This window comes from Siniperca chuatsi, unplaced genomic scaffold (genome assembly GCF_020085105.1).
Source record: "Siniperca chuatsi isolate FFG_IHB_CAS unplaced genomic scaffold, ASM2008510v1 Contig00084, whole genome shotgun sequence".
NCBI classification, from domain to species: domain Eukaryota; kingdom Metazoa; phylum Chordata; class Actinopteri; order Centrarchiformes; family Sinipercidae; genus Siniperca; species Siniperca chuatsi.
Genome location: NW_025322562.1, coordinates 1 through 23840, shown reverse-complemented (window position 1 = coordinate 23840; position 23840 = coordinate 1). Strand labels below are relative to the sequence as shown.

General features: G+C 38.5%; 3 pseudogenes and 4 gene segments (V, D, J or C); all 7 read left to right on the top strand.

Moving 5' to 3' along the window:
* The first annotated feature begins 1441 nt into the window (after positions 1-1441).
* On the top strand, positions 1442-2149 carry LOC122872683 (annotated as a pseudogene).
* An 889-nt stretch (positions 2150-3038) lies between these two features.
* LOC122872685 lies at positions 3039-3588 on the top strand. The segment is given in 2 exon segments: positions 3039-3123; positions 3211-3588. Coding segments are annotated over 2 exon segments (363 nt in total).
* Positions 3589-3692: 104 nt separating this feature from the next.
* On the top strand, positions 3693-7899 carry LOC122872691 (annotated as a pseudogene).
* Positions 7900-11222: 3323 nt separating this feature from the next.
* LOC122872686 lies at positions 11223-15188 on the top strand. The segment is given in 2 exon segments: positions 11223-11276; positions 14875-15188. Coding segments are annotated over 2 exon segments (363 nt in total).
* LOC122872679 lies at positions 13010-13727 on the top strand. The segment is given in 2 exon segments: positions 13010-13158; positions 13299-13727. Coding segments are annotated over 2 exon segments (438 nt in total).
* A 2659-nt stretch (positions 15189-17847) lies between the features above and the next one.
* LOC122872678 lies at positions 17848-18996 on the top strand (annotated as a pseudogene).
* Positions 18997-20646: 1650 nt separating this feature from the next.
* On the top strand, positions 20647-21239 carry LOC122872684. The segment is given in 2 exon segments: positions 20647-20701; positions 20787-21239. Coding segments are annotated over 2 exon segments (366 nt in total).
* Positions 21240-23840: the final 2601 nt, after the last annotated feature.

Here is a 23840-nt window from a genome sequence, read left to right as displayed (position 1 = left end):
AGGGAAAAGTTGATTAGCTGTTGCAAACAGGCTTACATTTATACAAAGAAACAGGAATATCAGAAAGAACATCATGTACTGAGGACAGTATGTATTGTCCACGACCATGAGAGGAAAAGGGGAACGAAGCAGAGACTTTAGCAACTTACAAACAGAGGAAGTGTAGGATTCCTCCACTAGGGCGCTGTCTCCACACAAAGGGTGGAATCGTGTGCCAAGAGGCTGGGACCAGCCTGTGCACCACCGAAGGGAGAGCTAAGTCTAAACCACAGCTCCTCCCCACCTCTGTAGGAACCTATCATTTGAACATTAAGACGGTGTAGTCCCTCATTCGTCCAGGAGTGTTCCATCGTAGAAAAGGTTTCAGTCTGGACACTGTTTTCAGAATCAGGATGTTTCGGCTCCCATCCGGAAGTAATTCTCAAATGTGAAAATGGTCTGAGAACTCAGAAATGTAAGCTACTCTGTGTTGTTTAAGCCCTGCCCTCAGGGAGGAGTCTTCCTGAGTGTCTGCTGTTTACCCTGCCTAGTTTCACCTGAAACGGACCTTCTTTTGTTAGTTGTACGTTCTCATTTAAAACTCTGTGTAATGTTAAGAATAGCATTTTTTTTTTGGATGATGGCTACAGATTAACAGCTTGCTGACTGTGGTTTTCTGAATAGAAAAGATCCTTGTACAAGATGCTTTTGATCCTCCAATGCTTTAATAAATGCCAAATTAAGGAATAGCTTCTCACCAGACTTTTCTTTTGCAAATGAACAAACACGCTGACAGTATGTAGAAACAAAGAGGCAGAAGATTTTAGCTTGCGTTCAGCTCGACACTTGCCTCTTAAGGGTTTTAGATTCCCCCCAAGCGCTATGCGCCATCTAGTGACCTGTTTAAATATCGCACTGACACAGTAAAAAGTTTAATCACTATTTAAGAATAGACACAAAATAATAATATATATATGGGTGTCTATTTGTTAACACATTTAAATTGTTCTTTTATCCATGAACTGTACAATATAGTCCCAATGCCTTTTTTCTTTTAAATTTCCTGTATATCCATTTTTCTAACCCTTTACATAAACAATAAAATAAAGACTAAAGAAATAACCTTTTTTTAAAATAACTGAGACTATCACATTGTAGGAACACAAATCTGGTTAAGCCTGGATTTAAAACATATATAATAATAATAATGTTTTAATTTAAATAAGTAGGTGAATAGTCGACCAAATGCCGCTGAGCAGTGTAAATAAATACATTTTGATTGGTTATAAATAAACATTAAGGTTGAATAATCTGCAAATCATCTTTATCATAAAACAATCATCATCATAATATAAAAGAGTAATCTAGATGTGTGAGATGTGGTGTGTTTCTCTTTGAGGAGGAGGAGTCCATGCAAAACTCTGATCTCTTCCATCTCTACATATGTGTTGCAGAGTGAAGGACAGAGACTAAATCACTGACATACACACTGCAGACTGGACAGAGACAACTGGCTTTTACAATGATCAGACCGGATTATTTGGTTGCTTTTTTCCTCCTGTCTATTAACTGGGCAGGTAAGAACAATAACTGTTTTTATGACAAACCTCCTGGTAAAAGACAATATGGCTGCATTACAGAAACTAATGAGCTGTTTAAATGTCTGTAGGTACTGAGGGTCAAACACTGACCAAGTCTGAACCAGTGGTTAAAAGGCCTGGAGAATCCCACAGACTGACCTGCACATATTCAGGGTTCGGTGGTGATTATGACAATGCTTGGATCAGACAGGCTGCTGTAAGGACTGGAGTGGATCGCCACTATCAGCGATAACAGTGCTAACATCTACTACTCTCAGTCAGTCCAAGGCCGGTTTACCATCTCCAGAGACGACAGCAGACAGCAGCTGTATCTACAGATGAACAGTCTGAAGACTGAAGATTCTGCTGTTTATTATTGTGCTCGAGAGCCACAGTGACTGGAGCTGGTTGAGCAGCTGTACAAAATCCTACAATACTCATCTTTACTGGACCGACACCAACTATATCACATTAAAGTTATCCTCTACAAGTTGTGTATGTGTTCACACCTTTCATGTACAGAATACCTTTCAGAATTTACACATTAATAAAGTGAAGAATCATGAAAATGAGATAAAAACAGATGATGGCGGTATCTGTGTGTAACACTGATATAGAGGTGTAAATAAACATTGATAAAATCTCAGAGAACTCTGCAGTGAGTGATGCAACAGATGAAAGCATTTAATGTGGAGCACTGATATGTAGAGGTGAATAACCATTGATAAAATGCATGTTGTTGTTGTTTTCAAATATCCAAAGCAAAACAAAAGTCAGCTGTAAAGAAGAACAACAGATGAAATCCTAGTCCTCTGAACATCAGTTACAGCAATGTTCATTCTGCTTTTCTGTGCTCACTGTCACGTTGGCACTTTGGATGAAAGCCAGGGAAACTAGCACAGGGCTTGAATCACAAACAAATCTCTATATTTTTGGTTGTAACTAGTGAGTAACTTTTAACTTGAATGTTAAAAGTAGCGACCATCCCTGTTTTAAAACTCTAGAGGGAAGATAAGGACTGGCTTGAGCACTTATCCCAGTAACGTCCATATACAGGAAGAAATGACAGGGAAGGAAATAAGTGGTTGGTTTGACTTAAATGTTTGCAGCTCCTAATAAGGCTGACATTAATGTTCGCCTCCTAAGTAACGTTTCTGAAATTACCTTAAGTCTATCACAAGGCCACATAAAGGTGTGCTGTGCACCACTGCTTCTCTGATTGTTGCTTATTGTTTAGATATAATCAATCTGATGACAGAAATTAAATGATTGTAATAGTAATGTTGGTAACCAAGTTACTCAATTTAAAACACGTGAGAACATTTTTAAATTTACAAACTTAGATGGACACTTCCTGGTCAGATTCATTCTAGTTTCACCAAACAAGTGAGATTCAAGTCCAGTCCAGGTCTCTCCTCCCTATGAGGAGGAGTCAATGCAAAACTCAGATGTCTTCCACCTCTACTTAACTGACTGCAGAGAGGACGACAGAGAACAGTGGACACACAGTTTAACATGATGGACTATAGGACAGGACTGCTGCTTTTAACTCTCTGCTGGGCAGGTGAAGATCTTCACTGATCTTAATTTTACGTAGCTTTTATTTGTATCACCAGCTTATTTCACTTGATGTTTTTTACCCTCTTGACAGGTGTTGATGGTCAGACTCTGACAGAATCTGAACCAGTGGTTAAAAGGCCTGGAGAATCTCACAGATTGACCTGTACAGCCTCTGGATTCACATTCAGCAGCTCTGCTATGAGCTGGGTCAGACAGGCTCCTGGAAAGGGACTGGAGTGGGTCGCTTTCATACAGACAGCTAGTTCTTCTATCTATTACTCCCAGTCAGTCCAGGGTAGATTCACCATCTCCAGAGACGACTCCAGCAGTAAAGTCTATCTACAGATGAACAGTCTGAAGACCGAGGACACAGCAGTGTATTACTGTGCCAGAGAGACACAGTGAGAGACAATAATAGGAGAGTCATACAAAAACTACTTCCTCTATTTACCACCACCACTGGGAACACTCAGTTTTAATATCTAATCTCCACTACCACTGTGTTTAAAAGTGGACTCAAATTGTCACAGTACTGGAAAGAGTCAGCACATTCTGTCAGTAAATACGGGCACATTTTAGGGTGATTCTCAAACATAGAGTTTTTACTGTTGCACTGAACGTCCAGATGTTAAGAAATGGTTTCCTCTGTTGCTCTCTTTTATGTAGCTCCTATCACAGTGACACTGAACCAACCAAGTCCCAAAGAAATGTTTAACAAAAAACAGGCAGAGTTGGAGTGTATCATTACTGGACAGGACGAGGCCATTGTAAATGAAATTAAAGTCACTTGGCAAATTGATGGACAAGATGTGACCGACAACATTACTGAAAAAACAGTCTGTTGATGGTCAGCGCATCAAAACCAGCACGATGACTCGTGGTCGCACTGAGTGGCAGAGAGTCAACAAAGTGCGCTGTTCTGCCATTAGAGACAATATGACTCCAGTTATTCAAGATCTGACTGTCCACAAAGGAGGTATGTTACTGAGGGATGAAGACTCACTGGTAGAACAGTAATCCGTAAGTCTGGGGAGGCAGCCAATTTACACACACAAACACGTCATAATCTATGTATAGCAAACATAAAGCTTATATATGAACCTCGCTGGTGTTTCTTTCAGATGGGAGTGAGCCAATAGTGACAGTCCACGTCCTCCCAGAGGAGGACATCAACAAAGGAGCTGAGGTCACTCTGGTGTGTCTGGTCTCCAGTCCTGTGCTGCAGGATTACTACATCGCCTGGTCAGAAGAAAATACCAACAAATATACTGATGGCATTAACTTCCCCCCACAGAAGACCCAACAAGGCTACTCAGTTACAAGTGTTTACACCACCACCAAAGAAAAGTGGGACAAGTACAACATGTTCAACTGCCACGTCTGGCCTGCTGGCAGCAATGACTCCATGGAACCCCGAGGAGTGTCTAAGTCCCATGGTAACTCGATTGAATGTAGAAAATAGTAGATTCAGCTTTAAACGTGGTATTGTGTGCTGATGTGTTGCTCTGTCTGTGTGTGTACTCTCTGCCACGGGAACCTGTGCACTCTGTGATGTCGTCAGTCTTTGTGATTGTAAAAATAACAGTCAACATGTCAATTTAGTTTTGTTTGTCATCATATTGTGTTCCAATCTGTCTTTGTCACATTGTCTAACAGCTTGAGAAGTGTGCTGACTGTTTCAAATAAATGTTGCATGGAGACACTTTTGTTAGGGTTAGGGTCATGAATGACTTCAATATTTTAAAACAAACTGAAAAGTAAGAACAAAGGAAGCAGTTTTCAGTGAAGCCTTAAAGTGGTATACTCTGTGTATGTATGTTAAGAAATGGTTTCCTCTGTTGCTCTCTTTTATGTAGCTCCTATCACAGTGACACTGAACCAACCAAGTCCCAAAGAAATTTTCAGCAACAACCAGGCAGAGTTGGAGTGTATCATTACTGGACAGGACGAGACCATTGTAAATGAAATTAAAGTCCCTTGGCAAATTGATGGACAAGATGTGACCGACAACATTAATGAAACAACAAAGTCTGTTGATGGTCAGCACGTGTTCATGAATGACTTCAATATTTTAAAACAAACTGAAACGCAAGCACGAAGTCACAGTAGTATACTGTACTGTTCCACTGTTCAACTGGAGAAAGGTCCACACTCGACGTGTGATCAAAGAGTAGATAATGCTCGATTCCACTTTATGAGCACTATTCAAGAGAGACAAAGACATCTATATGTTATCTTAATATAAAAGCATTGTTAACACACAAACACACACACACCTCTCATCTAACCACCTATACCTTCCTCCTCTTAGATTTTCCTCCAGAGTCAAAACTGGGTTTTGCTCTGAGCTGCACAGAGAATGCTATTGAAGAGGATGAGTTCAGCAGTCTGTGGTCCACAACCTCCTCCTTCATATTCCTCTTCATATCCTCTCTCTTCTATAGCATGATATTCAGCCTGGTCAAGGTAAACATGCAGGACTGTACAAGATATAAGACATGATTTATATATTCACTGAAAATAAGTAAATAGTTTGACCAAGTACGGCACAAGTTAGAAAATAAAGCCCAGGGATGTGAACAATAAAAATGCCACATGAAGGAGAGACAATTGACCGACTCATCTTTGCACAGTTTTTCTGTGGGTGCGACAGTTTCTTCCCATCTTCACAGACAAGAATGTGCAGGAGAAGAAAAGACCAGAGATATGAATGTGAAAGTTAGTGATTTTCTGTCTGTGCTTGTGATGGACTGCCAACTTTTCCAGGTATGTCCAGTGTGTGCAGTGCACATGATCCTGAAAAGGGAGACCATTGTAATGCAAATCAATGCATCAGTTTAGCTTAATAAGACAAAAGAATTAGACAAAAGAGACAAAAAAATAAGAAAAATCAAACATATAATTGATTATCAGCAATATCTGAAAAGTTAACTTGCACCAAATCATTCTCTCTGACTGGTGAATTGCTCTCTCTGGCTAGAACAAACCTCATGTTGAGAAACATGTGGTATTACAGGTGTATTGTGTTGATTTGGATGGACACATTCACACAGTAAAGTGGTGTGAAATGCATCACATTCAGTTCACTAGCTCTGTTCTGAACAGAGTTTATTGGCACAGCCAACCAGCACAGGTGAGACTGATCAACATTTAGCAGCAGCAGAGTGGAGAGCGTCTCCAACCACAGAAAATGTGCTGGTTTGTTTTAATGCTCCAATGCACAAACTGATTTATCAACAGTTTATTGAATTAAACACATTACAGATTTCATCTTTGAGTAACAAATCACAGGCAGTTCCAGTTACTGGGTGTATGAAGATAAACCTTTTTTTCACCACTCATCCAGTCCAGCAGTTAATATAATTGTTATAGAACACCAGTCGCCTGCAGCAAACCTGCTGGCCACAACTATCTGCTGTACTGAAGACACAGAGATCGTTTGGGTGTCAATTCTCCAGCTGGGTGAAACTCCAGATTGAAGTGATCAGTCAAACCTCACCGCTGTTTAACACTCTGTATTTGACAAGTGAATATAATATATTGATTTTAATTGTTTGATTTTTTTTTTTTCAGATGAAGAGACGATGGATGCACAGCGCAGACGATTACAGGTCTTCATTTGTTTTTTTGTCTTTTTTAAAACATGTACATTATCGATGATCTACTGTACATCTGCTAAATGAAATGGTCATCATATATAATGATTAACTAAACACTGAAAATGGATTTCTCTGTAACCTGTAGAAAAATCAAAAATACAACTGCAATTGTTGATATGAATACATTTGGATTGTTGTTACATTATGATTACAGAGGTTCTTGATTACTTTTCATTAAAATGTGTTAGTGAAGTGTAGCATTAACTTGTCATTGATATGTAAATAACAAATTGTACTGTAGTAGAAACAGAAATCTTTGCTTTTCATGTTTGGTCATTTTGTTGATCATATTTGCTTTCATCATAAATTTGATAGATATGATACTTGTAATAGATGAGATTTGTACAGACACAAGCATTAAAGGGAGTATGAATATGAGTCATAGTGTGCTTGTGATCAACATAAAAAGCTTCTGAGGATTTTGTTCACAACATCAAAAATAACACCACATCAAGTCAATGTACTGTAAACGTCTGTTATCAGTTAAGCTCTGAAGGTTTTTCAATTTCCTGGAGTTTCTAAACATATCATCTTTAGAGAGTCACTTCCCCTCTCTCTGCACCTCTGGGACCACACCTGTAGCAGTGAAACTTTGTAGAAACCGTCAGAGCTACGAATAAACTTCCTCGAAGCAAGAGACTCATCTTTCACTGTGTTTATTTGCATATCAGCATGTATCCAGGCGTGAAGCGGCACACATGCATACAGCAGACACACATCCTCACACACAAAGGCAACACAAACTATCTTCAGAAAAGTGTCATCATAAGCATTTTTCACAACTGTGAAACACTGTGATGAAGCCGGATAAATTAACAGAGATATCAAATACAGGTACAAGTACAAGTATATTTGTGTGTTATGTTGTTTGTTCTGCTGTACGCTGCAGAGCTGTAAATTCATGGCGGATATAGAGATGGATAGTTTCATATCAGCGTTCTTCTTGGTATCTACAGCATCATGGCAGCACACAGCAGAAGGAGCTGGAAGCCTTTGAGAGCTTGTGTGATGAGTTTGGCCTTGTAACTAGTTCCTTTTCGTTCCGTCTGAGGAGTGTCACTCATTGCCACTGCTTGACTGACTGGGATATTATAAGAGGCCGCAGAGTCGAGAACGTGTAGGCGGCAGTTAAAATGTTACAACTCCTCATCATCCTCACCAGGTGCATTTATAGCATCCTCAGCAGATTAGGGAGGAGAACCGAGAACTGTTGCTGCTATACTGCTATCAAATACTGCTATCAGTATAAAGCGACTCCAGCAGTAAACCCTAACTACAGATGAACAGTCTGAAGACCGAGGACACAGCAGTGTATTACTGTGCCAGAGAGACACAGTGAGAAACAATAATAGGAGAGTCATACAATAACTACTTCCTCTATTTACCACCACCACTGGGAACACTCACTTTCTTCAGTATCACTTTTTTTTGCAATTCTTCTGCTGATTAAATTCTCCGTATTAGTCTGATGAATCTGTGTCCACATGTCTTACATGCATGATGATTTCCACAAAAACTTACTTTTGGTAACATTTGAAAATACAAAGCTGCCACGTCATTTTCAGATTGTACACCAACATTTTTAAAGAAAATGTTCCTATACACAACCAAATCCACACAAAATCTGAATTTGACTGAAATTAACAGATTTTACAGCAATAAAAAAGGACAAAAAAACACCCTTTACAGTAGCATTTAGATATGTAACAAATCAAAACCTTGTTGCCTCTTTTTCTCTGGAATTTTTAAATATCTTCAACTTGTCTAAAATGGTGATTTAGAGTCCAAATGGTATAACAAATATAGTGCTGGCCAAAAGAATAGATTGTTTATGTTTTTCTGTTTCTGTTTTTTCTAACATTCACTGATACATCATTGTTTGTACTGGATGTATATATAAGCTTTAAAGTGAGGGAATAAATTCAGCTCATAACTTGCTTTTTAAAGCTCATCATGTAAATTGGCCTCCTTGTGTGTTGCATCATAAGGTAGTGAATAGTGTGTCTGTCAGTTAAAGTTACCTTCTCCAGCAAATGTCAGGTTTATCATTTAAAAACTTGTATCCCCAACGAATCATGAATTTAATTTTAGAGTTAAACATGTGGTGAGAAAATATTCTTGTCTGTCCCATCCAAATAATCTACGACAACATGACTAGTTTCCAGGCATTTAGTATTTTACACTTTCCCCTGCTCTCGTAGAAATAATACTCTTTTAAAATACATCTGTGTTTCATGTTCCCTGTTCAAACCCGTAGAGGGAGGTCTACGCAAACTCTTCCTTCATTACAAACACACCATCAGCAATGCTCATGTAATTTGTGACTGTCTGGTGTAGTTTTACAAACCTTAAAAAAAACTTGATCAACAACTGCAGAGCTCATTTTAGAATGACAAGTATAATTGCTGGGAGTTTATTATTTCTAAAGTCTAAAGACTATTTTTCTAACATGCCAATTACGTAGACACAAGGGGAAAAAAGTAGACTCACCATCTTGCCTTGATGTGAGTTGAACACAGGACAACGAAATTTAAAAAATGCTCTCAAAAACTTCATCCATCACCTAAATCTAAAAAAAAACTAAATCTCCAATCTTCTCCTCTCGGGCAAAAGTCTTCCATTCTTCACCAATTTAAAATGTTCATCCAGGTTCAGTCACAAAAACAGTGTTTGCAACAATACCCCCAAGTTGCTCGGTTGAAACAGCTGCTGTTCTTGTTGGCTTCTTCAGGCCTTCTAGCTGCCAGAAGTCATCACTATTTTACTGATAAAATGATCCTCCTCTTGGGGGTGAAATGTGATTGTTTAATTTTAATATCAATCCAGAATGTGGGCCTGTGCCCACCCACTAAAACCCCACCCAATCAAAGGGTGTCTAATACAAATAGGGTAACAAATGACTGAATGAACACCAGTCAATAACTACTTTTAGCCATGCTAGCGGCACGGTTTTAGAGGTGGCAATGTCGGCCTGTTGGGCCACCATTTTGGTCCAGACTGAAATATCTCAAAAACTAATGGATGAATTGACATGATTTTGATGATCCCCTGACTTTTCCTCAAGCGCCACCAGCTGGTCAAAATTTTTGCACATCCAGTGAAATATCGCAACATCTGGATGGATTGGCACAAACCTTGGTACAGACTTTCATGGTCCCCAGAGAATGACTGCTGCTGACTTTGGTGATCCCTTATCTTTTGGTGAAGCACCATCATCAGGTCAAAATTTCAACTTGTCTACTTTGGTTTGTGACCAAATACCTGCACAACTAATGACATTCCCATCAGCCTCATCTGCAGGCAACAATGTGTTTATTGCCAGTTAGCAAATGTTAGCATGCTAAACATGTTAAACAAAGACGATGAGCATGGTAAACATTATACAAGCTAGCCTAAATATCAGCATGTATTCATAGCACTGCTCTATTTTCATAATACTGCTCTATCCTGCATTTATGCACACTTTATATCCTGCACTTGCTTATTGCACTTCTGGTTAGACCTAAACTGCATTTCGTTGCCTTGTACTTGTACCTGTGTAATGACAATAAAGTTGAATCTAATCTAAAAAAGTTAGCATTGCTATTGTGAGCATGTTAACATCCTGATGTTAGCATTTAACTCAAAGCACCACTGTGACTGTAGTAGGAGAGCCATGGCTGTAGACTCTATCTTGTTAACATTTGTCTGGATTTCTGACTGCTGAAAAAAAATGTTTAGTCTTGTTTACCTCATGGTGATAATTAATTTTCTGAATGGCAGCAGCTAAGAGCTACACCCTGACCTGCACTATTCCCACATCATCCACTACAGTAAATGACAAATATGGGTGCTGAAAACAGCCAGTTTTAACCGCAGTGGCCTTGATGAAGTACTGGATGTAAATGTCCCAGTGACATATTTCCCAACGTGAATCGTGTCCACACGACACCTGGCATCAGAGCATCAGGGGTGAAACACAGACTGAACATTTTTCATGCTTTCCCTGAAACTTAACAAAATAAATCATTGCACTGTAGTGAAATAATGTCAATGCTGAGATGCAATCATTATTAGGTACATTCTCTGTCTCTGCAGTGTAACCCAGAATAGTTTATTGATCACATGGGCAGAGACCTTATGCTGCTATGTCCACAACCTGGAAAGGAGTGGACCCTGCTGCTTCTGCCTGGTGTGTGACTGTGTGTAGTTATTTGGCTGCTGTGTTAATGTTGATGAACAAGTTACTCAATTGGAAATGCGTCAGAAACGTTTTAAATTTTTCAGAATTGGACGGATACTTCTTCGTCATTAAACATATACATACATACAGACAGAAAAGTGACATCTGAGTCCAGTCCATGTCTCTCCTCCCTGTGAGGAGGAGTCAATGCAAAACTCAGATGTCTTCCATCTCTACTTATCTGACTGCAGAGAGGACGACAGAGAACAGTGGACACACAGTTTAACATGATGGACTATAGGACAGGACTGCTGCTTTTAACTCTCTGCTGGGCAGGTGAAGATCTTAATTGATATTAATTTGACATAACATTTATTTGTCTAACCAACTTATTTCACTTGATGTTTTTATCCTCTTGACAGGTGTTGATGGTCAGACTCTGACAGAATCTGAACCAGTGGTTAAAAGGCCTGGAGAATCTCACAGATTGACCTGTACAACCTCCAGATTTAACTTTGGTGGCTACAGCATGCATTGGGTCAGACAGGCTCTTGGAAAGGGACTGGAGTGGGTTGCCAGGCTTAATAGTGCCAGTAGCAGCATCTACTACTCTCGGTCAGTTCAAGGCCGGTTTACCATCTCCAGAGACAACAGCAGACAGCAGCTGTATCTGCAGATGAACAGTCTGAAGACTGAAGATTCTGCTGTTTATTATTGTGCTCGAGATTCATAGTGACAGGATTTGGTTGAGCAGCTGTACAAAATCCTACAGTATGAAATATACTGGAGGCTCTCAATACAAAGATTCACTAAAGAACAAGTTCAGTATCGACTTAGACTCTTCCAGCAACACAGTGACTCTAAACGGACAGAATGTGCAGCCTGAAGACACTGCTGTGTATTACTGTGCCAGAGAGCCACAATAACACAAACCATCAGTAGACCTGAACAAAAACCCCTCAGTGCCTGAACACTTGTAACATGAAGCCACCAGAGGAGGAGCCCTCAGACCACTAATGGTTTCAACACCAGTTCGTCTTTGAATAAACAGTATATATATCATTAAGATGTGGAAATAATATAAAATAGATTATTTATCCAAATGGTAATTTTTAGATCAGTGTCAAATTCATAACTTACCATCTGTGAGGAAAGTTTTAACATTTGAAAAAATTCAGTAAAGCCATAAATATAAAACAAATCTTTAATGAATTTTCATGGACTTATAATCAATACCATATAACAACATCAATAACATTTACTTTCATCAGTAATAAAGTTTATTATTACATTAATTTACTTTATAAAGCTAAAAACTTCCAAAGCTTTTTTAAATGCAAGAGACAGGTATGAGATGAAACTGTCACTTTAATAAAATGGTGGATGTATTTGCATAAAAGTGTTTAACAGCAAGAATTCATCTTAATTTTGGGATTTTAAAAGCTCCTTCGCTCACAACAATAACTCAACAACTCACTTTCTTTATTTTACTTGTTTGTAATTTGAACATTTTACAAAATAAATGCAATGTTACCCTGAAACTGTTGATGCTTTTATGATTTAGATAATGTCACATTATCAACAACAGCATTAACAGTTTAAGAGAATCAGTAATCTTTAGTCAATCTCATGAGGATGTTAGAAACCAGAAGTACAAGTTAATGTGTCTCATTACGATTCAGTGCAGTTACACCTTCTCTTCCTGTGAGTTGTAGAAAAACGCCGTCATTTTGATGGATTACTTTGTACGTTGCTGCTACTTTGTACCTGCACACATACCCAGCAGCCTACAGACCACATTTCCTCATGAAATAATCAAGCATGAAGCTTTTTACAACTGAAAATTATTGATAAATGAATGTGCTGAGTCAGGTAGACCATGTTATTTAATTTTTATAATACGCTAAAAAACAATTTAAGTCACATATTTTTAAAAAAGGAGCTGTTTGAAAATGTCCTATTTTGTATTCAACATTCAACATGCTATATTAAAAATGTAAATAAATAATAAATTATACAATTGAATTAAACTACAGCTGAGTAGCAGTGCAGGAGCCGCTCCCTCCCCATGATATCCTGATGCAAATCTTCAGTCTGTGCAGTGTACTTCTGTCCTGCTGACTACTCTTGTACTTTGTGTGGAGCATCAGAGGTCACATCTCCAGCCTCAGGATGATGAACACACTCACTCTTCTGCTGGTTGCTCTCTCTCTGCCCTGTGAGTTCTCCTGCTTCTTGCTGTTTTATCTTTTATCACACAACATGGACTGATGGTCAGTCAGTGATACCAGAAAATTTCCCAGTCTCACTGACTGTCTCGCTTTCTTCTGTGGGTCCTCTCTCCTTTCATCTCATCAGGTTGTACAGGTCAGAGTATGGAGTCCATTCCTTCCAGTTCAGAAATAAAAAAGCCCGGAGAGACTCTCAGTCTCTCCTGCAGGGGATCTGGCTTCACATTTAGCTGCTGTGTTATGAGCTGGATAAGACAACCTGCAGGAAAAGCCCTGGAATGGATAGGGAGCGGCTTCTCCGATGCCAGCAGAAACACTTATGCCAGCAGTGTGCAAGGACGAATAGAAGTCACCAGAGGTGATAGCAACAGCATGGTGCATCTGAGGCTGTCCAACTTAAAGCCAGAGGACTCTGCTGTGTATTACTGTGCCAGAGTAACACACTGGTTAAAGGAAGCAGAGAGGCTTTACAAAAACTCCACAGAACATTTGTGTCCAAAGACCTACAGGTGGCAGTAGAAGATCTGAAGTCAGACGTGTTGCTAAAAACACACACATGCACACTATGAAAGCAACAGCTGATGTTGTGGTTTGTGACTCACTCACTGTTACATTTGTTATGTTCTTTTTTTATTTTTCTATAACAATAATGGTTAATAATGTTCCCATTCTTGATTTTTAAGAGGAAGTGTTGCAAATATATTTGGACTTTTCTGCATGATATATCCAGTACATGGATGGCCAACCAAATGCTGCTGAGCAGAATAAATATATTAATTTAAATTGGATATAAATAAACTTTAGGTCATATAACTTGACAACGATCTTTATTAAAAAAAATCATAAAGTAGGATGATGATCTAAATCATATCTTTTGCAGAGATGTGTGCGATGTGGTGTGATCATCGTGTGAGTCAACTGGGCAGGTAACAACAATGAAACCCTTTATTGGAAATGCAGCTAAATGCTGCAAAATGACATATATGTACTTGAGCAAAGGACATGGTTAGTGTTTTAAAAAAACATGCTAGCAGAGCCGCCCTCAGCATGTCATAATATCACCCTTCCCGAGTTGATTCTATATTTTAAAAAGCTCAAAGCCACCAGAGCTACATGATGATCAACAGAAGTCCAGTCAGAGCTCTGAGCAAATGCCAGCTGCATAAAAACACTAAAAAATTATATATATGAGTTTTTATTCCTTCAGCTTTAATTATGGAAGTGCAATTTACAAAAATAATATCAAAAAAATACTTTCAACAAAATAGTTACAGTATACGAGGTCTGTTGTGAATGTGTGGATGTTGACGGCTGACGTTAGATTCCCGGGTATGCCTGTTAAGTTAAAACAAAAATGCTTTGATTGTTGATTCAAAGTTTATGTCGATATTTTACACAAATGAAATCCTCCTGTACATTCACCAAAAGTTAGTGAGATCCAAGTAAAGTCCAGCTCTCTCCTCCCTGTGAGGAGGAGTCAATGCAAAACTCAGATGTCTTCCACCTCTACTTATCTGACTGCAGAGAGGACGACAGAGAACAGTGGACACACAGTTTAACATGATGGACTATAGGACAGGACTGCTGCTTTTAACTCTCTGCTGGGCAGGTGAAGATCTTCACTGATCTCGATGTGACCTACAGTACGTTCATTTGTGCTGCCAACGCAACACATGACATGCATATCTTTTTTCTCTTAACAGGTGTTGATGGTCAAACTCTGACACAATCTGAACCAGTGGTTAAAAGGCCTGGAGAATCTCACAGATTGACCTGTACAGCCTCTGGATTTAACTTTGGTGGCTCTTGGATGGCCTGGGTCAGACAGGCTCCTGGAAAAGGACTGGAGTGGGTTGCACTTATAAAACATGACAGTGCTGTTATCTCCTACTACCAGTCAGTCCAAGGCCGGTTTACCATCTCCAGAGACAACAGCAGACAGCAGCTGTATCTGCAGATGAACAGTCTGAAGACTGAAGATTCTGCTGTTTATTATTGTGCTCGAGACTCACAGTGACTGGAGTTGGTTGAGCAGCTGTACAAAATCCTACAGGACTCATCTTTCGGGCTGGTAGAGCCCAAGCATGACGTTTTTTTCTAGTATTTATATTGTATACTATGTGTTTTGTTTATTATTTTATATTTTTGCATAGCTTTTAAATTTTTTTTGTATTCCATATTTTTAATTGCATATATATTTTTTTAAATAATACGTTATACAAAGTCCTGAAAACTGTTCCTGAGAAAAAACATTATAAAATATTAAACACAATAAAGATCACTGGTTCATAAATGGGCCAAAGACAGCACAACAATCTGGTTGCTGAAATTAAACTACTACAAATACTAAACATTTCTACAAATTAAGACACAATAATGTCTGTAAATGATGTGGAATCTAAAGTGAGTCAGAATATGAGAGTGAAAAATAATGTTGCAGTAGAGGGCAGTCAGTGTCAAGTTTCTCTCTCCTCTGTTACTAAAAGGAGACTCTCAGATCTGCTTTTCTCATTGATCTTAACTGACTGACACTCGAACCCTGGACTGAACTAAAGCTGAACACTCCTGCTGCTCATGTCCACTGCATGTTGTGATAGTTGAAACTTTTCTAAACAAAAGTCATGTGTCAACTTGATTCAGCACATTTTGAACAGCAAAGTTGGACTATAAGGTGTTTACCATCAGCAGTGACTGCAGCTCCATCTGTCAGTGTCAGTTCATCTCAGCAGACAGGAAGTAGATCTCAAGATGAACAGCAGGAAGCCTGAAGGAGCTGCTGTGTATTCTGGTGCTTGTGAGACTGTGATTAAAGATGGACGAACAACTGATCCTGCAGTAAGAAACATTTTCTGGGATTTCGGAGCAAAAACCCTTTCTAAAAAAGTCTTTTCTCATCCTCACTGGGCTGACAGACCCTGCACTGTCTCACATGATTCATGTCCTCAGGTCAAGTCATTCAAAATGATACAACACACAGACATTTGAGTACCACTGATGTATGACTGGCTTTAAAGTTACATTTCATGAGAAAATAACTCACAAACAGACTCATATTGCTCTATAATACAAACCAGCTGAAGAGTAAGAACATTTCACTCTTTCCATCACAGACTGTAGTTTGATTCAAACCATTTCTGAGAGAAGACAGCAGTGATCTATAAAGTGGAGGAGAAGTGGAGTGATGACAGCATATTCAAGTTTAACAGATACAAACAAAGTGAATCTACTTGAATCCTACATATATTGTGTCTGGAGATGAATTCTTTATAAAGAGAGGTTTTTTCATGTTTGAAGAAGGTATAATAATATAGTAATCAAAGAATAATTTTCTCGTTATAACTGCAGAGAAATGTCTAGAAAAGATGTGGAGAGAATATTGACAGTTTGATGCAATAAAACAGGTAATAAAGTTATCTGTATCTGAATATAAAGAAAAAGTAGCTACGTCTCAAACTTATAAATGCAGGAACTACCATATCTTTTATCTAAAATGTTTCATTTCCTGAGCAGCTGTTTTCCTCTGGAGGCTCCAAGTTTCCATTAAACCATTAAAAGTCTTTTATGCAAACCTGCAAACCAGCAGCATCATGTCATGGTACAGCTGTACCATTCCTAGTGTCTCTGTCTGTTTGTCCCCTGTTGGTTCCCCTCCTGTGATTGTCTGCATGTGTATGTGTGTGCATGTGTGTGTGTGTGTGCTGTGGGGTGCAGCCTCTGGTCCAATCAGAGACTGACACGCCTGCTCTCCATCTACCAATCAACACCTGGCAGTATATTGTATTGCTCTTGTCACCAGTATTCACCAGATCGTCCGTTTACCCAAGTGGCACTACACCTCGGCCTCTGACTTACTGCTCTGAAAGAATTGCCTTCATGTTATCTGAAACCCTGACTAACTCTCTGACTCCCTGTGTTCAGATTTGTTCCTCTCACCTCCCTCCATGTTCCTCACCGGCTTTCCAGGAAGACCTCACCTCGGATCTCCACTGCTCCACCTCAGCCCGCTGTCTTCAACCAGTCCACCAGCTCACAGCGATTACCTCCACACTCCTGGTTACTCATTGTGTTTTTACAATAAACTGAAACCAACTACTTCAACTCCCTCTGTGCCACTCGTGCTTTTGGGTCCAGCCCTTGTGTACCATAACACATCACACTTAAGTTTCCATAATATTTACATGATCCTGGCTGCTGTCACTGGATTTCTGTTTGCAGCAAATACATAAGTACAGTAAGTAAGCAAATACATGAATGAATAAATGACAGTAAATAAATTATCTCAGTAAAACAGCTCACATCATATTTAAGTGGGTTTTAATCGTTTGAAAACACGCTAAACACACTGTAAACATGGCTTATAGAAAGCAACATTCTTGGTGGTTGCTCCTTTTGTTTCCATTTGTGCACGTCATCATTGTTATTGCAATGCTGATTTTAATGAATATGTTTTCCATTATCCATGATTCATGTTAATATTCACATTAAGATTAGTAATAATGATCCTTATCATTGTTTGCAATTATACAAGAATTTACATAATGTTTTACTATTGAATTGTTGTCAATACAATACATTTAGGCATCAATAGTTCACAGTAAAAGTAAACTGTTGTTTCATTTCTGTAAATGCAGGGACATTTTCAAAATGTTACAGCTGAGTGTGTAATGAAATTAAAATATCATATGTAAAGCAGAGGTGATTTCCAGGCATGTTTTCACTCTGCAGATATAATAACAGTCAACAGACTCTTCTATTGGCTCCAGTTAGACCAACATTGATGCTTCATGTGTTTGATTCTATGCAAACTCAGTGACCTTCCTTGTTACTCAGCTATAAAAACTTCCCATCAGGCTGTCAGTGGAGTTCACAGCACGTCAGTTTCAACATCAACCATGTTTTCTGTAGCTCTGCTGCTGCTGTTGGCAGCTGGATGTGAGTCTCTCTGGATTTGTCAAAGTCAGCAGTTCTTCTTTTGCAGTTTAACTTGATAATTTGTTACTAAACATTTTCTTTTTTTAACAGGTGTGAAGTGTGAACAGCTGACACAGCCAGCCTCTGTGACTGTGCAGCCAGGTCAACGTCTGACCATCACCTGTCAGGTCTCTTATTCTGTTAGCAGCTACGTCACAGCTTGGATCAGACAGCCTGCAGGGAAAGGACTGGAGTGGATAAGTTCTGACACAACTGTCAAAGATTCACTAAAGAACAAGTTCAGTGTCAACTTAGACTCTTCAGCAACACAGTGACTCTAAACGGACAGAATGTGCAGCCTGAAGACACTGCTGTGTATTACTGTGCCAGAGGAGACACAGTGAGAGACAATAATAGGAGAGTCATACAAAAACTACTTCCTCTATTTGCCACCACTGGCAACATTCAGTTGTCTCAGTATCTTTTTTTCTTTACAATACTGATCGTGACTGTCAGTTGTGAAAATTAGTAGTGATTGATTGAATATTGAAGTCTTATTTTTTTCTTATTTTTGAATAGTAAATTCAGTTGCAACTTAAACAAATACAGAGAAATAAGATGTTTTTATTTCTTTTTAAGGAATAATGATCTATGTTTGTGCTTTAGATGATCTAAAAAGACTATTTCCTGTTTCATACAATGCTGCAGATTAAATTCTCCATATTAGTATGATGAAACTGTGTCCACATATCTTCATAAGTACAGGCATGGAGACAATGTGACACAAAAATGTACCTTTGGGTGACATTTAAACATAAAAATCTTCCACGTGATTTTCAGATTGTACACCAAAATGTTTTTTCTTATATATAACCAAATCCACATAAAATCCTGAAAAAAGTCAACATTTAGATATTTCTCAAAGCAAAACCTTTTGACCACTTTTTCTTTGTTATTTTTGAAATATCTTCTTACTAACGTCTAACCTGGGATTTAGACAGATATAGTGATGGCTCAAAAAAAATAGATTGTTTTTGTTTCACTATTCATACATTTATAATGAATATGAGCAAAAACTCTTTCCATTATGAAAGAAGAGACCAAAGGCAGCAGCATCTTTTCTTTAATCAGTTTCCTTCAGCTGTCTTTTTTTCAGATATCGTCACCTACTGTCGTCACAGACTGTCACCCATTGTTCTTTATCTGTTCACTCATATACATGACCAGCTCACCTTAATGATGCAATGTGTATCATCATCATCATCATCTTCTCTGAATTTTGCTGCTCTCATTGAAGAGAGTAATGAAAGCAGGATGTTAGTGAACATTCACCTGTTTGTTGTTAACATTGTTGTATTAAATAACCACAACCATTAAGCAGATTCTGCATTTAACACTGGAGCAAAACAACACATTCCACTCAGCTAATTGGCAAACTTCAGTCCACCCTGAACCAGATACGTTTTTAAAAGTTGATTATTTAAAAGAAACAGTAAATAATGTTTTCTTCAAAGACACCAGTACTCTGGTGGACTTCTTACTTTTAACCCAAATTAAATCAATTACACCTGAGATGATCAGTCATTCTTTGTTCTTTGTTTTCTCAGTACTTTTGTTATTTTACGTCAGAAAGGAGAGGTATAAAATAATTGATTTGATGCTGGGAGCATATGATCGCTCCCTGTGCTCTCATCTGCTGCTGCTTACAGTGAGTAATAATAATGATAATAATGTTAGTGCAGCAAGCTCATGGAAAAGTCTGCAATGTCACCTAAAAATCTAACAACAGGCAGGGGACACTGAGATTGACATAGAATGTTCTTTACTGAATGACAGCCAGATATTGCAGATATGAAGAGAGGGAGATCACTGGAGACAGGGAGACCATGCATAATGCCGAGTAACATGGAGAGTCCTAGTCAACAAGTAACAAGGTCGGACACATACTGAGGTGAGTGCAGGGTTTATATGCTGGCTGTGATTGGGGTCTAATGGGGAGCAGGAGTGGATGGTTAGTGGATGGTGGAGCCTGGCGTATCCATGACATCAGCAAACCTACTCTGTATGAATAAAGGTTAAACAAATAAAATAATAAGAATGAGAGCCTTGACATCAAAATATACCGAGACTTTCACTGCTTTAATTATTGTCAGTACAGTTTGTTTGTTAGTTGTCAGGCTGGAACAGGATTAAGATTTAAAGCATTAATATAAAAAAATGTTCGGGAAAACAGGAAAATGCTCTGTATAGGAGTGACTCCTGTAGAGTGAACTCTCTTTCTCCAAACATAAGAGACTAAATCTATGTGTTAAAATACACATATGTAAAAGTTTGTGTATTTTATATATCAGAATGAATGAAGAGTGTTCTTAATATAAAGTCTGTTTCGTGTTGATTTATTCATGGCTTAAAAGACCATACTGAATAGAATTAAAACAGAGGAAAAAAAGATCAGATACACACACTCATTTTCTCTCATAGGAGGAGTCAATGCAAAACTCAGATGTCTTCCACCTCTACTTATCTGACTGCAGAGAGGACGACAGAGAACAGTGGACACACAGTTTAACATGATGGACTATAGGACAGGACTGCTGCTTTTAACTCTCTGCTGGGCAGGTGAAGATCTTCTCTGATCTGGATTTGACATAGTTTCCATTTGTGTAAATGACATGTTTCACATGTTTTCTATTTGTCTTGACAGGTGTTGATGGTCAGACTCTGACAGAATCTGAACCAGTGGTTAAAAGGCCTGGAGAATCTCACAGATTGACCTGTACATCCTCTGGATTCACATTCAGTGACTACTGGATGGCCTGGATCAGACAGGCTCCTGGAAAGGGACTGGAGTGGGTTGCAACTATCAGTCAACCTAGTGGTAGCAGCCAATTCTACTCTCAGTCAGTCCAAGGCCGGTTTACCATCTCCAGAGACAACAGCAGACAGCAGCTGTATCTGCAGATGAACAGTCTGAAGACGGAAGATTCTGCTGTTTATTATTGTGCTCGAGACTCACAGTGACTGGAGTTGGTTGAGCAGCTGTACAAAATCCTACAGGACTCATCTTTACTCGGCTGGTAGATACTGAGAAAGAATTCTATATTTTTTTGTTGTTGTTGTTGTTTTTAATAAAATCATGAAAACTGGTAATCACTGCAGAATATCCCTAAACTTCCTACATTCTTACCTGTTTGTAAAAGAGCAAGTATACACAAATGAGACACGTCCTGGACAGGTTGACAGGTATTGCAGAACACAACCATCTTTCTATATTTTCAAGTTCCCCTCCAGACATGTTTTAAAGTATGTAAAAATACTCTGCTATGATTAATATTTTGTTTAATACGGGTTTCCCACTTAAAAGTAAAAATAAAAACTCTGAAAAGGGGCTGGAAGCACATCTACTCTTCTTATTACCTAGTAGATAGTGGAAGGAAGCTCAGGTCCTGTTTACATCCAAAAACTGCACACTCGACCATGTTTGCTGTCAAAACTTTCACTTCACTAACTTAGTGCAAACTCTCGCTCTCTGTACTCACAAGTCCGCTCTGCGTTTGAGGTTTCAGGTTTCTTTGTCCGTGGCATTGCTGTTGGCTTTCGAATTTGTGACATCCCAAATCTAGCTTGTTTGAATCCCAGATTTTAGGGAAGTGTACACACATCTCCCCCTTCAGTAGAGGAATGTGAAAACACCTCTCTAGTGACAAACTTTGCATGGATACAAGTCAGTAAAGTCAAGGTCTGACATTTTAGGGAACTTAAACATAAGAAAAACAAATTTTTAGTGGAGGGGATTTTTAAGGATTCACCTGTGAGTTACATTGTGTTGAAATGGAAATGAGTTGCAGTCCCCTCTTTAAAACTCTAGAGGGCAGACAAGGACTGACTGCGTTTTTAATACTAATCCCAGCAATGGCCTGACGTGGAACATACATGGATGTAATGGCAGTGAGGAAACCACTAACACACTTACAATTAATATTTTCCTCCGTCCTCAGAGTGTCTGTGATGGTTTCCTCACCCTGTCAACACAAATGCAATTTAGGTAAAATGGCTACTCTAACTTTTTCAAGTGTTCATGTGTGTGAATGTGTTTGTCTGTACATGTGTTTCGACCTGTCTTGTTCAGTGTGCGCTGAGAAAAGCTCCACCCTGTGACCATGAAAAAGACAAGCGGTTTGGAAGATGGACTGAATCCTGAAACGACTCCTCACTTCTGGCCATAAAATGGCTGAAAGATTCATCACAATACTCAGTTCAGTTGAGCTGTGTGCCATTAATTCATGTAAGAAATGGATCATATGTTGCTGTTACAAGCTGTGTGCTCGGAATCAGGCACCAAATGCTGGATCCACTCAGTTCTCAGTTTATTTTGTGTGTCTCGTCCAACCAGCCCTGAAACCTCAATTAAAAAACACATATAATAAGCAAATATTCGGCAGAACACTCCTGTAATTAATATCTTAAAATAATAAAAAAAAATACCTTCTGAGTAAATCGATCAATTCGCTTCAGTTGATAAATGTCAATTTTACTCTTCTTATTTTTCAGCACTGTGAGGCGGAGTCAATGCAAATCTTGATCTCCGAAAGCCACAGTGACACAGGAAGCCACAGAGCTGTACACAAACCACTGCAGATGTGACTGTGATGGAGATAAATTCCTTACATAGAGAGTTTTTTCATGTTTGAAGAAAGTAAACTAATACAGTAATCAAATAATTATTGTGTGTTTTAACTGCAGAGAAATGTCTAGAAAATATGTGGAGAGAGTGCTGACAGTTTGATGCAAACAGGTAATAAAGTTATCTGTAACTGAATATAAAGAAACTGCAGCTACATCTCTCCATGGGCAGGAAGAAAGCTGTGCCTTCATTTGTTACAATGTCTTAGTTTTTGTTACAATTTTATTTTAATTCTTCCATAATTACAATAATATAATAAACCAAAATAACAAACTATAAACCACACTGAATGAAATTTGATTAAGACTGATTTCTGACACAACTACACACATATAACGGTCAAATGTGTTGATTTTTACAAAAAGTACTTTATCTAAGCTAAAGGATTAAGTGTTTTGCATTTAGTCACACAGGTTTCGGGTCCTGAGCAGCTGTTTTCCTCTGGAGGCTCCAAGTTTCTCTGTATGTCTGTGTCTTCAAACATCTGCAAACACTGAAACCATTAAAAGTATTTTATGTAAACCTGCAAACCAGCAGCATCATGTCTGTTTGTCCCCTGTTGGTTCCCCTCCTGTGTTTGTCTGCATGTGTATGTGTGCAAATACACTAAGTAAGCAAATACATGAATAAATAAATGAGGTGTTGACAGTAAATAAAATCTCACAGCTCACATCATATTTAAGTGGGTTTTAATCATTTGAAAACATGCTAAACACACTGTAAACATGGCTTATAGAAAGCAACATTCTTGGTGGTTGCTCCTTTTGTTTCCATGGGTGCACGTCATCATTGTTATTGCAATGCTGATTTTAATGAATATGTTTTCCATTATCCATGATTCATGTTAATATTCACATTAAGATTTGTAATAATTATCCTTATCATTGTTTGCAATTATACAATCATTTATATAATGTTTAAATATTGAAGTGTTGTCAGTACAATACATTTAGGCATTAATAGTTGACAGTAAAAGTAAAGTTAACAGTTGTTTCATTTCTGTAAATGCAGGGACATTTTCAAAATGTTACAACTGAGCGTGTAATGAAATTAAAATATCATATGTAAAGCAGA